General features: G+C 44.2%; 1 protein-coding gene across 5 annotated transcripts; it reads right to left on the reverse strand.

Moving 5' to 3' along the window:
• Positions 1-388: 388 nt before the first annotated feature.
• tfap2d (transcription factor AP-2 delta (activating enhancer binding protein 2 delta)) lies at positions 389-13,041 on the reverse strand. Of its 5 annotated transcripts, none has more exons than XM_015947634.3 (8): positions 12,616-13,041; positions 10,304-10,822; positions 7,983-8,043; positions 4,043-4,208; positions 2,844-2,962; positions 2,630-2,771; positions 2,163-2,276; positions 389-1,592 (listed from the first exon to the last, which is right to left on the reverse strand). In XM_015947634.3, exons 2-8 carry the CDS (start codon positions 10,787-10,789, stop codon positions 1,376-1,378), a joined length of 1,305 nt encoding a protein of 434 aa, XP_015803120.1. In that variant the 5' UTR covers positions 10,790-10,822; positions 12,616-13,041; the 3' UTR covers positions 389-1,375. The 5 variants fall into 5 exon arrangements, with proteins under 5 accessions (XP_015803120.1, XP_015803119.1, XP_070404882.1 ...); XM_015947633.3 differs by lacking the exon at positions 12,616-13,041 and adding an exon at positions 11,431-12,489; XM_070548781.1 differs by lacking the exon at positions 12,616-13,041 and adding an exon at positions 11,112-11,373.
• Between the last annotated feature and the right edge of the window lie 1,561 nt (positions 13,042-14,602).

The following is a 14,602-nucleotide window of genomic DNA, read 5'->3' on the forward strand; positions in this document are numbered from 1 at the left end:
CAAATGACTGAATATTAAACAGAAGCCGCGGAGCGAGGATAGAGGCGCCGGCAGGCTGCTCCTCCTTCTGTTTTATCATTAGCTGTTTTAAAAATACAAACAAACAGGAACCTGACAGAAGTCGCTCAAACAGAAAGAGAAGCGGTGAAACGAAAGGAGCGTTAGAACTTTTCTGTAGGTAGAGCTTCCTCTCACAACATCAGAAGAACTCTGGCTTTTTGTAATTTTGACACTGAACTCTTCCGGATAATTCACCCTCAGCGCCTTTGATCTGATTGGAGTCTGCGCTCACTCTGTTGCTTCCTAATGTTTGCATGTTTCTGGATGGAAACAACATGTGTGCGTGCGTGTGTGTGTGTGTTTGCACATCATAAAGTCAGAGCAAAGCTGTAGAACACAACTGTCTTTATTGAACACCAGCATTTTAGAAGGGATTTAACATTTATATAGATGAAAGCCTACAAGAAAAGTTATTTAAATATTTATATATATCTTTACAAATGTTCACGAGCCGGTCAGAGAGACCGAAACCTGCCATCTGGATTGTGTACAAAGACAGACATGCACAGGGAAGAGGAACGACGGCAACTTGGACGTCACCCTATACAAAATGGCTGAGTTGGACCTTTTTTTCTCTCCTGCTCACATTCTCTTCATTTGACACACACACATGTTGCACACACACACACACACACACACACATACACTCTGTCATTCACAAAGCAAACACACAGGCTCTCGTGGCACTGACTGCAGAAAAAGCAACAAAAATGAACCTAATAAGGACGTAATAAGTGCTCTTGCTGGTGCAGGAGGTGTTTGTGCATTCATAAATGTTTTATTTTCCAAATAAAATGTCCAAAAAGACACAATATTTTTTTCAAATGGAATAAATCTGTGAAATTTCTCCAATAATTAGGTCCAAACTAGAATAAGCAAGTCATGGCTGAAAAGAGGGTTCACTACTTCTTGTGTTTTGCAGATTGTTGAATAATTCAGACTGAAATCACACAGATTCCAACCTGAAGTGTGTCGAAAATGTCAGATTTAGCTGAGTTCACACCCGTGTCCTGGAAAAACAACGTGCATCCTGTTTTCAGCATGAGAAAGTAAACAAAAGTCCGAGATGAATCACAGCCGTTTCCATGACGACGCTCCTTTTTGTTGTGACACGAGTTAGGGGTTTTCACCCCCCCCCCCCGTGTGTCACTTTTGGCACAGGCGTCAAAATAAGATAAATAAATAACAATAAATAAGTCCCAAAGAGGATATGTGGGGATTAACAAATCCAGCATGAGAGGACACACACACACACACACACACACACACTCCTAAAATTCAGCGCTTCAAGGCACGGGGACCAGGTGGTTGGGGGTTACTCAGTCTTTTCCGATTTCCCGTCTTTATTCTGGGATTCGACGGCTTTCCGGAGCTGCGTTTTGTCCGAGCTGTTGTTGATCTGTTGGTCGTTTGGTCCGCTCGTTTTCCCACTCGAGGTTTTGTCCAGGTAGTTGAGCATCTCGCTCAGGACTGTCTGGAAGGTGCTGAGAGCCGCACAAACCGCCGGCGTGCCGAAGCCGTGAGTGATCAGGCTGTCGGGGAAGAGAGGGAGGAAGTCGTTAGAACGGTGTCAAACCCAACCAGAGGTAGCGCTCATGTGGCTACGGTACTGAAACCATGCAGATTCACCACTTTTATCACACCTGCTGAGAAACCTGACACAAGAGCCTTTTAGCGGACTGTGGTGCTCTGAATGCAGCTCTAATCCTGTTTCACAACAGTCAAACATGAAAGATTTGCTGCTTTTGTCGTTAGATTTTGGGTTCATTTTGTCCCAATTCCTCCTAAAAATACTTGATTATTTTCCCTGATTTGCATCTTTCTTCTACATTTCTATAATAAAACTGAGCAAACATCGAACCAGGACGGATCTGCTTGTGTTTACTCGTCTTATTTTCCTGATTTAGCCTGATTCAGTGATGCCATTAAGGTGACATTTCTGCTAACGAGGCCGCTTCCGTTTGCGCCAAGCATCAAAACGCACAGCTGCGTCTTTGGAAAACAGCGACGAAAGGTCAGCGGCAGAACGAGCTGCGCTTTTTGGTTTGAGGTTTTTAAGTGGAGGTGATTTCTTTTGTCTTATTTTGATAGGTGTGTCCTACCTGAAGTGTGTGAGGTGTCTCTGGATGTCCAGGTCCAGGATGGGGGTCGGTCTGGAGGAGCCCAGAGGAGAACGGTCTTGGCTCAGTAAGTCCTGGAACTCCTTACAGATTTGCCTGACAGACAGAAGGAAGGGAAGGACTGAGGGGTTACCATCTGTCTCCAACACTAATCTAGAGTGTCTTCTCTCTTCACCCGACTATCCTCATCGACTTAAATCTGGTTGGAAAACTAACAACACAAGGACAACTTGATCTCACAAGCTGTACTTTTAGAGAAGAGCTTTTATTTCCACAAGTCTAAAAGGAGAGAAAGGCTCATGACGACAGTAAATCACAGCTTTTGTTACATCAAGTAAGGAAGCTTCAGATTAATCAAATTTAATAAAATGAAGTTGAGATCTTTAATCTGAAAGGGCACGCTACCCAAGCAGAAGGAAACAATACATTTAAGATTTTAATGTTCTCACTTGGTAGCCAGAACCATCTTCTTGCGCGCGCTGGTTTCTTTCGGCTCGCTGTGCTGCCTCGCCAAATGTTCCCCCACCGCCTTACTGGGAAACTCGGTCTCACAGGTGTAGCCAAAGTCCCTCGCCAGGTGGAGCGCCTCACCTGCACACAATCACGCCGGAATAAGCTCCGGAAGGATGGGATGAATCCAAGATGTGAATGCAAGCGGCTCACCTTCTACGAGAGAGGTCAGCAGGGTGACGTTGGCGGCTTTCCTCCGTCCTGCTGGCAGGTTGAGGCCTAGACGGTCTAACTTCTCCCGGAGACACCGGCCACCGTTCTTGGACTTCGCTCTGAAGGACAAAACGCTTCCATAATCAGACAACTTCTGCTTCACAAAGACACCAAAACATCTGGATCATCCTCATCAGACACTTTTCAGCTATTTTAAATGAACGGTTTCCCTTCAGCGTGTTAAGGTTTTGTTTCCTTTGTGTTTGCATTTAAAAATAAGAATATGAAGCAACTATTACACCTCAGTTTCTCTCCGTGTGAGGAGTAACGTTTTTGTCTTTGTTGATGCTTCGTCTGGTAGCCATTTTCTCCCTACTTCCTCTCTCCTCATCCCCCCTTCCTCTTTCTTTCTCCAGCTCATCAATAATACAGCGCTGGCAACTCTTGCTTTCCTCTGGTTTCTCTGATCCTGGCATGCTTTGGCCCAGTCTCGCCTCCCGATGGCTCCCTGGGCATGGCGGCGTGTGCAGCCCCGGCCTTCCAGCGCCTGCAATAGTTTCTGTGGGGACTATATGTTCCGTTTCATCTGATTAGCACAAAGACTTGGTGCAAATTTAGACCCAAACCAATGTTTTCTATTTAGAAATCCTCCTCACTAACACTTTAATCCTAATTCTGTATTATTGCTTATTGTGTAAAAGGTGTAAGGATGCTAATTTGTTCAATTTTATTTTAATTTGTTGTTTTTTGCAGAATCAGCTGTGCACTTTGGTTCTAGTTTTTCTGCATTTACTGTTACACACACACACACACACACACACACACACACACACACACACACACACACACACACACACACACACGCGCGCACGCGCGCACACACACACACACACACACACACACACACACACACACACACACACACACACACTTATATAACACACTGCTGTCAAGTCTCCCACTTGCCTGAAATGATTTAAACAGTTTCCCTTAAACCTTCACTAAGGGGCTGCCCAGCGGTCCCTGTGGGTTTCATTTTAAGAGAATATTTTGGACCTAAACTTCTGCTGAGACACACTTCCAGACAAAAACATATAATAAATATTGGCCTGATTCATCTTTAGGTTTATGAATCTCTTATTGTCTCTTTAATCCCTGCAGCTTTATTTATAGCTCAGATTTTAGTTTTTTCCACTGACCTGCGCAGTATGCCGCCCAGTAGGGAGGCGTTGAGGCACTCTGGCGGGGACAGTCTTCGTTTCACTTCTGCGATGGTGACTTTATATTTGGAGGTGGAGCTGAGCAGCGAGAGTCGGCCGGGTACCGAGCAGAACAGGTCTGTGGGATTCACGACACACGTTCCTCCTGCACACAGAAAAGAGATGGGTCTTATCTAGAGGTTCGACGTGGACCCTAACCCTTCAAAGACACGATAATAATCCGTCCTGCTGGCCGAAACACCACAAAGTCCTCACTGAAGAAATGTAAATAACATAACTGGCTGATATGAACTTAGTTGAGGTTTATTGGTAGGAATAAACAGGTTTTCGATGCAAAATTTAAAATCTGTAATTCTAATCATTCAGCACAGTGGATGTTACATGACACAGGAGTGCTGGTGGGTAATTGAGATGATCCAGAGAACAAAGTTGAGTCAATGCTGCAGGAAACAAACAATAAAACGTTCCTTTTTTGCCTTTTTAACCATACATTATTATTTAATGTATAATAAAACAAATGTATTGAGAAGAACGTGAACTGACTTTCACCAGACTTGTTTGTTCCTGAAATGTGCTCTAGCTCGGTTCCCAGCCTTTTTTACCAGGACCCCCTTTCCACTGTCCAAGAAAAGCAAGACCCCCCCCCACCCAACCCCAGCTCGGGCATGCACACAATTCCTGCAGAGTTATGCCTCTTACACTGACTGTACTATAGGGCGTGTTAACTGGATTTTATAGATGTAGTTTTTACAACAATAGTCTTGGTAACCTCCCAAAATCAGCACACACAAAACTGTGGAGACCCCCTGCAACCTTCTGGGGACCCCCTTGGGGGGGATCACGGCCCCAGGTTGGGAACTACTGCTCTAGCAGTTCGACCTGCAGGTTGTAAAGGGTTAAAGGAGATGAAGATCCAGGATCTGGATGTTCAAACAAACAAGAGTTCTGCATGAAATAGCAAACAGAGGCACAGAACTAAATCAAAGTATCATCGAAGTATTTATAAAAAGTGGAACAAAATCCTTTGAAAAGTTCAGCAGAGGTTTTATTTTCGGAGATTTCAAACTGAGCACCTTTGCTTTCAGAGGGTGACTTCAGCTCATTTCACTAAAAGATGATGCCATGATTTAAAAAATACCAGTAAACGATTATCTAATGTTTACTCCAAATGCATTGAGATGTTTGAGTGTAGCTGTAGTTAGGAACATCATTTGCAGGAATTAAGCACCACTAAAACTCATCTGAACATCCAGTCTGTTTGGAGCATGCATGTTTAAAAGGAGCAGTTTGGATCAGCTTTAATTGTCTAATGTTCTCACACAAACAAACATCATAAACAGTATTTTTGTGGTAAAACTCTAAAGAAGATGTTTGGTGTATTTATGCGATTTTTAGATCTGTTTTCACGCCATAAATGAGACTTCAGTCACCACAGGCAAGATGATCCTCCACATTAAATATTACATGTGTTTTCTTCTGTTTCTTGTTAACTATACACATATTTACGTGTTGGGTTCAGCTCAATAATCATTTATATGCCAGCGCTGCTCTTCCAGGAGGAACAAACCCCAAAAACATTCTTTCAGATCCTTCCACCAGCTTGATTTCATTGTGTACCCGAGGCCTGTGAAATGTGTGAGTAGATGATGATGATGGTGGTGGCGAAGGCTGTTTCTCATTATTAATCACACCTGAGGGTTACCTAGGTATTTATATAAATATATGTATTGACTGTTCTTTCTTATTAAACTTTTACTTGAATGAACATCCCAGGCAGCTTGGAATGCAAGGTTTTTGTCTGGTGTTCTGTAGGCTATGTTTTATTATTTATCTGCCTCATTATTACATCTAACAGCAGGGCGAGTCCGTTTTTTATTAGGCCCTGTTGGATGGGAGGAGATGAAGGAGAAGCATGCCATTTGGGCCAGGGAGAGCGCTGCAGGCCAGGATTGGACAAGCTTTTGGAGACATTGTGGACACCAGCTTGTATATGGCCAGCTGTAACCTATTTTTTTTTATTTTTTGCTTTGTGGGGAGTTTTATTCGCAGTCAGCAGAAATGTTCTGGAATCACCTCATTTTCTGGCCACAGGAAGGCAGTTAGACCCCAGAAAAAGTGTCATCCAAGTTCAGCACCATGGACAGCAGCGTGCACCTTTTATTTCAGAACCTGGACAGCGCCTGAAGCCCACAGCAGTCGGAAGAAGCATCAGGCTGGTGTGGAAAACAAAGACCAGTTGGACACAAACTGGACCGCTTTGTTCCGCAGGACCTGAGTTCCTCTCAGGTTGTCGGAAACTGAAGGAATCGACTGATGGGCTGCTGTTCGTTAAGAATGCACGTGCAAGGTGACGTCCAGCTCCTCATGCTGTCTGCACCTAAAGTGACACAAGACGTGCACACCTGTCGCGCGCTCTGAAAGCCGCGGGTTCACATCATATTAATCCCCCTAAAAATGTTTTGATTCAAAGTAGTTTGTATTTTATGTTGCCAAGGGCAATCGAAAAGAGCTATTGCCGGTAGTGCAGTCAGTGGAGCGCGCGGGCCCAGAGGCGATAACGGTATTTAAGCAACGGAGAGTAGCCTCGGGCTGCGGCGCGAGCGGCGGGTGGGATCACACGCAGAATCAAGCGCCTTTTACGAGTTTGCCACGAAAATTAAAGAAAAAGAGACAAGGGCCAAATGCCATTCTCCTCATATTTTAACAACAACGTTAAGAGCTCAAAATAATACCCGCCCACGTATTGACAAGAAAAGAGGAGCGTGCATGAATGGGGTGGGGTGGGGGGAAGCGGGCACGCGCCTGGCGGATCATCTTGATCTTTGCGGGCTGCTGTTCTGAGCTGAACTGGAAAAAGGGAGAGCAGGGTGATTAAAAACACAAACGACGACTCCTAAGTAGGATCCGCATTTCTTGAGTGATTTTCTTTTGAAAAGGGTTATGTGAATATTCATGCCGCCAAAGCCGCAGTCAGAAAGAACAACATTAATATGATCTCGGCTGAATCCGGCCCCGCTCCGCATTAGCATATCAAAGCGTGCGCCCGAGGCGAGAGAAGCTATCGATACGGGAGCGGGAGGTAAAGCAAAGATTATTGGTTGTGATGGTTGCAGCGGCTGAGCTCAGGGCCAAATACGGCGCACCATTAACCGAAAGTGATGGCGAAGGGATTCCCGCGTCAATCCGAGAGAAAAGCCCCAACACCTAGGCAGGGCTGATGAAAAATTAAAGCCGAGACTCAGCCTTCCTCCGCCTGTGTGCAAAATTGCGCACAAGTCCCTCAGAAAAAAAAACACACACAAGCAGGCTTTGAAGGCGCAAAAAATAGAAAAATACATATCCGCAGCTTGTTGAAACCCAAATTATCAGGGTCTGGTCACGTGATTCTAAACGCAGAGTCGTCTTCAAACGCCTTCATCAGACAAACACCGATGCGAGCTGCATAAAAAACAAAATAATCAAATAAATGCTGCTTATTCTAATGAATTCTAATAACCTTTAATTCAATGCATATTTAATAACAACAACAATAATGCAGGTTTTGTATTTAATTGTCAGTTTTAATCGCAATAATCTAATAATTCACATGTTTTTGGTCAAACATTCACTAATTTAGTCAATTTAAAGGTAGATTTCTCTGCGTCCGACTGACGCAGTGTTGAGAATTAATTATTTTTTAATTGTTTGGTGGATTTGAGTGTATCTGTGCTGAGTGACACCGTGGAAGTGGGGATGGGTGCGTGCGTAAAACAGGGGAGAGCGCGCGGCCCGTTGCTGGTGTAACATGTTGACAGCAGACAAGAGGAGGAGTGTTCCGCCTGTTTGTCTGTCTGTCTGCTCGCTGTCGTGTTGAGCCGTGAGTTTTCACGGCCTCCGGTGCAACAAGAGAGGGAATAAAACAGGAGTGGGGGGCCCTTACCTCTCCGGATGACGCCCCCTTGGCCGTTCAGAACGAGCCCACACTGCGCCTCCACAGAGCCCTGCAGAGAGATGCACTCGTTAGGTGACAATATAACAGGGTTTAGGCAATAAATGTTAGAATTTAACCTAGGTTTTTTCTAAGGTGTTGAATTTAAAAAAATGGGAAACTTGCGAATTTAGCTCCAGAAATCAGTCTGATAAAGGCCCAACTTGCAGCTTTTGGTTGCAACAAAATAAAAATAAATAACAGAAAATATGTAATGATTTTTTCTTTGCTGTCAATAATTTTACAGTCCCTGCATCTTCAGAAGGTACCAAGTTAAACCATTAACGCGTCTTTTACGCACGCGAAACTTTCATGCACAATATTCTCGGAGCTAATTTCCAGAGTTGGAAGGAAGCCATTTTGTTAGAAAGTGTACACTACTTAGCAGGCTTTGAGCAAAATTGAGGGCAGAGTGAGAATAAACGATGCAGCTCACGGTTCACCCAGAAACGAGCTTATAAATGTAAAGGCTGCAGGCGAGGACAGCGCGACTCATCCAGACACAGAAATCAGACCGGTTGGGATCACTGTGCACAAAATGCAACACATGCACACGTGCATGCGTGCATGTGTGGAGACCTGTTACCGAGGCCGGGGTTTTGAGTCTGGATCAGACTCGCGTGCTATCAACAATGTCACTAAGTAAGGAAGAACATGCGCGTTTTATTCAGAAAACACTTAATCCTCCGTGTGAGTCTCGAGGCCGGGCCTAAGCACCCCCCGCCTGATTAAAATAAACTGGGTGGAGAGGAGCTGGAGCTCTTTCTTAACCAGCTCCTGCTCTGCATCTTTTCTTCTTATTCCGAAGCTAAAGTGATTATAGAATCAATATACAAAACGCGGAGCTCCTGCATGAATCAGCCTCAGCGGCGAGGGAAAGGTGTGGCAGCTGCTTTTGTTCAGCATGAAAATCTCTTTAACGCGCTCAAAGATGCGACCGGGCTGCACGAGACCATAGGCGCATCTGTTCCCGTTCAAACATCCGCCTCGTGCTAGCTCAGGTTCACGGGCCGCTCCTTTCTTTCCTCTATAAAGGTCAAACTTTCATGTCCCAGAATCTGCAAAGGATGTATATATTTATATATATATATATATGTGTGTGTGTGTGTGTGTGTGTGTGTGTGGGGGGGGGGGGGGGTCTTAATTAATCAAACATTCTCTAATAATTGTCTTTATAAATAAAAATATATTTTAGAAATTAAACCACAAATAAAAAATAATTCAGTGAATTATTTATTTTAAATGAATTTTCTACACGTTTAAAATAAAGCAAGAATATTATTTGCAGCTAAATTAACACCATATTTTTGTTTACTTCCGTTTGCTTTACAATATATAACATTTGAACGCGTCTGCGTGTTTTAAACTCGAGTAAAAGAGAGTTAAGGCTGATCGGGGAACAGTTAACGCGACTGAAATGATGTGTGGAGTGTGTTAAACTGTGTTTAACTATAGAGTCGCGTTTTAAAGCCGCTCAGATGTCGCTGCATAAGTAACAACGTTGATTGACGTTAAGTCGGTAATTGGATAAACTACGGTGCTTTATGGTGCTCGAGCTGCGCATTGTGTCCCCAACCCCGATCCGTTAATCCGCCCTTTACCGGAGAATAGAGCAACCAGCGGCTTTTCTTTGCTCTAGCGCACAGCCGGACACACACACACACACACACACACACACACACACACACACACGCACGCACACACACACGCACACGTGCACACACACACACACACACGCACGCACGCACACACACACACACACACACACACACACACACACACACACACACACACACACACACACACACACGCAGACAGACTAAAGAACCGTGCGAATCCTTTTTTCATCTCGGCCATTTCTTTACTCGGAAGGGAATTATGTAAAATCTGGTGTTTGTGGGAAAATAAAGGCAGGCTTTGACAAAAGGGCTGTATAGACTGCCAGTCAATTAACCTTTAGAGGCAGGAGGCCGCGTGCACGTGACGTTTAGCTCGTTGTACTCTCACGTTTTGGAAATAAAAATAAAATTCAGCTGATTTCCAGTTATTTTAAAGCAGAGAAGAGGGAAGCAGCAGTGAGGATTTGTGATGTCTTGGATTAGAGGGGGCAGACAGACACAGACAGCTGGTGCTGTCTTTCTCCAATATTTTAGAATTGGTGATGCGGCTGCTATATGGGGGGGGGGGGGGGGGTCAGTAATAGGCCAGGGACAGGAAGACTGGTGGGACTGGGTGGACTGGGTCCAGTGAGAGGAGACGGAGGCCGCCGGTACCTGCAGGTCGTCCGCCGCGGGCGGAGGGAGGCCCAGGCCGGCGGCGGGCAGCAGCCGCTGGTCCGGGTGGTGCATACCGACGCCGTAGGCTTGAGAGCCATGTGACGTCATCAGCGACAAATCATGGCGCCGGTAAGCGTCGAGACAGCCCAGCTCGCGCCGCTGCTGCTCGTCCAGGCACGAGGATTTGAGTGCCGAGCGCGCGTTGTGCAGGTTGATGAAGTCCGCCGGTTCTCCGTGGTGGATCTGCTGGTAGTACTGGCCCGAGTGCAGCGAGTTGAGCCCGTAGGCCTCCGGGGCCACGGCCGGGTGGGAGTGCTGGAACTCGTAGTGGAAGGACTGGTGGTGCAGGGGCGTGTACTGGTGGTTGGCCGAGAAGTAGGGCGAGGCGAACTCCGTCCCCGCCGGAGCCGGGTACGTGAGCGGCGAGGAGGAGGAGTAGGCGACCGAGGAGTTGGCCACCGACTCCAGACAGCCGAGCTGCATGAGCCGGTAGCTGTTTGAACCGTCGTGACGTATCTGGAAGATAATAAAGAGACAGGAAAATATATGAGCAGTGTCATTTAGCATCAGCCCGGTGTCTCCTCTCTGCCTCCCAAACACAAAACACACAGCTCACACACTCAAAGCGTTTTTTTCTTCTCTCTTCCTCCACTTGAAACCACCTGAAGGAGATGTCATTTCCACGCGCCTGGGAGGGGAACGAACACGCTGCAACAGGAGCAATCGCTGCTTTACCCTCCCTTTGGCATGCCTGTCACTCCAGCAGCGGTTAAAAAGGCGTGCTGTTATATATTATTATTATTACCGAGCTGCTGGCAAATTCCCGGCCCCGCTGCTCTCGCGCGGATGAGAGGTAAGCAGAGTGAGGCACAGCGGAGAGTTCCGCCCTGAAATGTTCCAATCACACTCTCACGAGCCGCGTTTTTCCTCCACTCATTAAAAGTCTCCGTTTTATCCCACTTCTCATTTTTATTTCTAATCCCCGAGCAGCCCACGAGCTAGGATTCCTCTCAGTCTCAGATCAGAACAAGAACCCGCGCCACTTTATCCAAACATCATATTTATTAAACTTTACGCACAGAAATTCCTAAATTACAGGATATTGAGTCAATAAATGAACCCACCTCTGCGTCGTGGACAAGTCCGGGGAAGGTTGCTGACATTGTGCTTTCTCCAAAGTAGCCCGTGATATTTGTTCTTCCTCCTGGCCCGATCGAATGATGATAATAAGAATAAAAAATGCCTTTAAAATCCCTCCGAAAAAAAGCGCGTTGTGTGGAGAAGTCCCCCCTCGGATACGGTGGAAAGCTGGCGGAACGCGCGCGTCTCCCCTCTGCACGGACGGGGCTGGCTCACGGATTTTGTACTTGCAGGGTATTTCTCGGCTGATGTCGTAGGTCCCTTGGTAATATAGAAGTTTTGAAAATTAAGCATCAGCACTGAGGAATGGGAGGACAATAGACGGAGCGGAGCATCCCAGGAGACACGGAATAAATATTGTATCTTCGCCTTAATAAGGAACCAAGAGCTTCTTTCAACGTTTTCGACGCTTTTTGTGGACATTTTCTCTTTTTCACTCGTTTGTGTTTTCACCAGCGCTGCTGCTCGCTTCACGTCCGTTTGTCTTTTTCCTTTATTTGAAGCAACCAGCTCGGTTGACTGACATGAAAGTGCGGATTTTCAACGGAAATGTAAGTTTGATTTGAAATGTTTTAATTATTTAGATTTTTTTAACCAATGTTTTGACAAAAGAGTAAAACTGCTGGGAAGATAAACGGAAATAGTGTTTTAGTAATGTTTTTCATTTTTTCCGCATCTAATGGGTTTAATCAATTTTGTTGCTTTTAGGATAATTTTCACGTAGAAATAAGGATTTCAAAATAAAAGAACGACATAGTTGTGCTCTTATTTTCAAAACATTACTATTTATTCGATTCGTATTAAAGAAATATTGTTTTTAAATAATATTCTAAATGTGAAATCGATTAATTTTCTGCTAAATCCTTCATTAAAAAGCAATGCTTATATATTTTCCCTATTTTACTATTTTGACTCCTTTTTGAAAATAGCTTTTTGTTCTTTTTGAGGAGAGGGAGGGGTCAGCATGAGTTTTTTCTTTATGCATAACTGAATTGAGTCTTTTTTTAAATGAGCATTGCAAGGCTTTTCCTATATTATTATTATTATTATTATTATTATTATTATTATTATTATTATTATTATTATTATTAATAATACATAAAATTAGAAAAGAAGTGTGTACAGTTTTGGGATAATCTGTGCTTTTGTGCCTTTCTCCTTAAACTCACCTGAGCTCGCGCCCTCGGGGTGGTCCTGCCCAGCTGAACGGAGCCGTGATGGCGTAGAAACAGATGAGTGTTTTTGTTTACTTTTATTTCTTAGTTTTCTGGTCGAATATTACATAAATGAATAAATACATAAAAGCTAGAGGGAGTAATAGGCTAAACAGGCGTGTCTAACTCGAGCCTATAAACGCAGACCATAATAATATAATTAATAACAAACCTTAAGACTGACTGTAAAGGCCTCCTGTTGGACAATATTAACACAAAAACGCAGAAGCCAAAGATTGTGGTGCAGCCTGTAGAGGAGCAAAAGGAAATAAAGGGGCAGGGGATAATCTGGAGGAGGAGAGGAGAGTTCTTGTGCTGTCTATCACATTTGCTGCCATTCAAACCCCAACCAGCAGAGCCAGAGGGAGGGGGGAGTAATAACTCCGAGTCGGAGCGGAGACAAGCCCTAATCAGTCTTGTTTTGGATGTCTTTTTCTCTCCTGCTCAGCTGTAACTGCAACCAAAGCGACTCCCTGATATTATTGAAGTGCAGACTGTGACGCCCAGACCCTGCTGCACTTTAATTAAGACACGGTATTCCCTCCCATCTGTTGCAGCATCCGCCCTAATCTCAGCCCTAATCTGCTGCTGCTGCAATAATAATAATAATAATAATAATAATAATAATGTTTATTTTGCAGATAGGAACATTTGTGCTCTTTATCGATTTTAATTCTTTCCACCTTAAATTTAAAATATCCTTTCTTTTATTCATCACTTTACTTCAAAATACCCACAAATAAGATGAAATATTCCACAAAAGCTTTCCTTTCTTCTTCATCAAGAGGACTATTTAGTCCTCTTTACATTCTAATGTGGAGGAAATAATAAAAAGCAGGAGAAGTGCTCACTACGGCCCTGGCGGAGACACGGGCGGTGCAGGGCCGTCTTAAATAGCCTCTTTTAAAAAGTTCTCAAGGCCTTTTATATTTTAATTAACCGATACCGATTGTTTAGCCTCGAGGCTCGACGTGAAACCTCTGCGCGACCACACCGGTGAAGGCCGGCTGTCGCGCGCCAGGTATTAAAAAGAGGATGGGGAGGGAAGAGGAGGAGGAGGGATGAAGGGGAAGGCCACCAGGCAAAAACGAGAAGCTGAGAGAGAAAGGAAGATCTTTGGTTTCAATTAAGGTGCCTGGAGTAATTCTACACGATCAGATGATCCAATTCTGCGTTTTTGTCTTATTTTAGCCGGAAAACACCAAGAAAAGTTTCAGATTTCAAAATAAAAGCCTGTTTGTTTGATCAAACCGAGTGTGAATAAAATGAAAGCTTTTATTCTAGATCACTGAGCCCAAAAAATCAGATTATTATGACTTTTTATATTTGTGGTGCGCTCAGGGTTAGTCTCGCCGCCGATCCGAAGTACAGTTGCACCTGAGAGGGCTTAACGCCGACCAGTGGCCCCCCAGCAGACGATCTCCGGACGGGAACCGGTCCATCTGCCGCCCGACCAGGCAGAGAAAGGCCCGGAAACCCGGGACAGTAAAGCCCAGAGGCGAATTCAGATCAGCCCCGAGGTTTTCTGGGTAGGAGGGGCGTGTCGTCACAGCAGGAAGTAAAACAAGATTCTCCTATGAGTCATAAGTTGATGATGAATTTTGTAATTTCACCAACCACATTGTTTTAAACAACGAAAACTCAAAAATTAAAAGGTTAAAAACACAGAAAATAACATCTTAAAGCATAATTTAGTATCTGAATGAAATGAAATTTATAAAACCAAAAATAGGTAAAGTAAAAAATTCTATATATTTAACTTCTTTATTGTTAACTTAATATTAGTACATTTTACTTTTATCCTATAACAAATGTCTCAAATTAAAATACATAATAAAAAACGTATTTCTTTTATTGGTCAAAATCAAGTTTACATTAATTAGGACTTGAATATGAGAACAAATGATCCAACATGCGGAATTAGGGTCTCTTACTAATTTCC

This window comes from Nothobranchius furzeri, chromosome 2, assembly GCF_043380555.1.
Source record: "Nothobranchius furzeri strain GRZ-AD chromosome 2, NfurGRZ-RIMD1, whole genome shotgun sequence".
Lineage (NCBI taxonomy): Eukaryota > Metazoa > Chordata > Actinopteri > Cyprinodontiformes > Nothobranchiidae > Nothobranchius > Nothobranchius furzeri.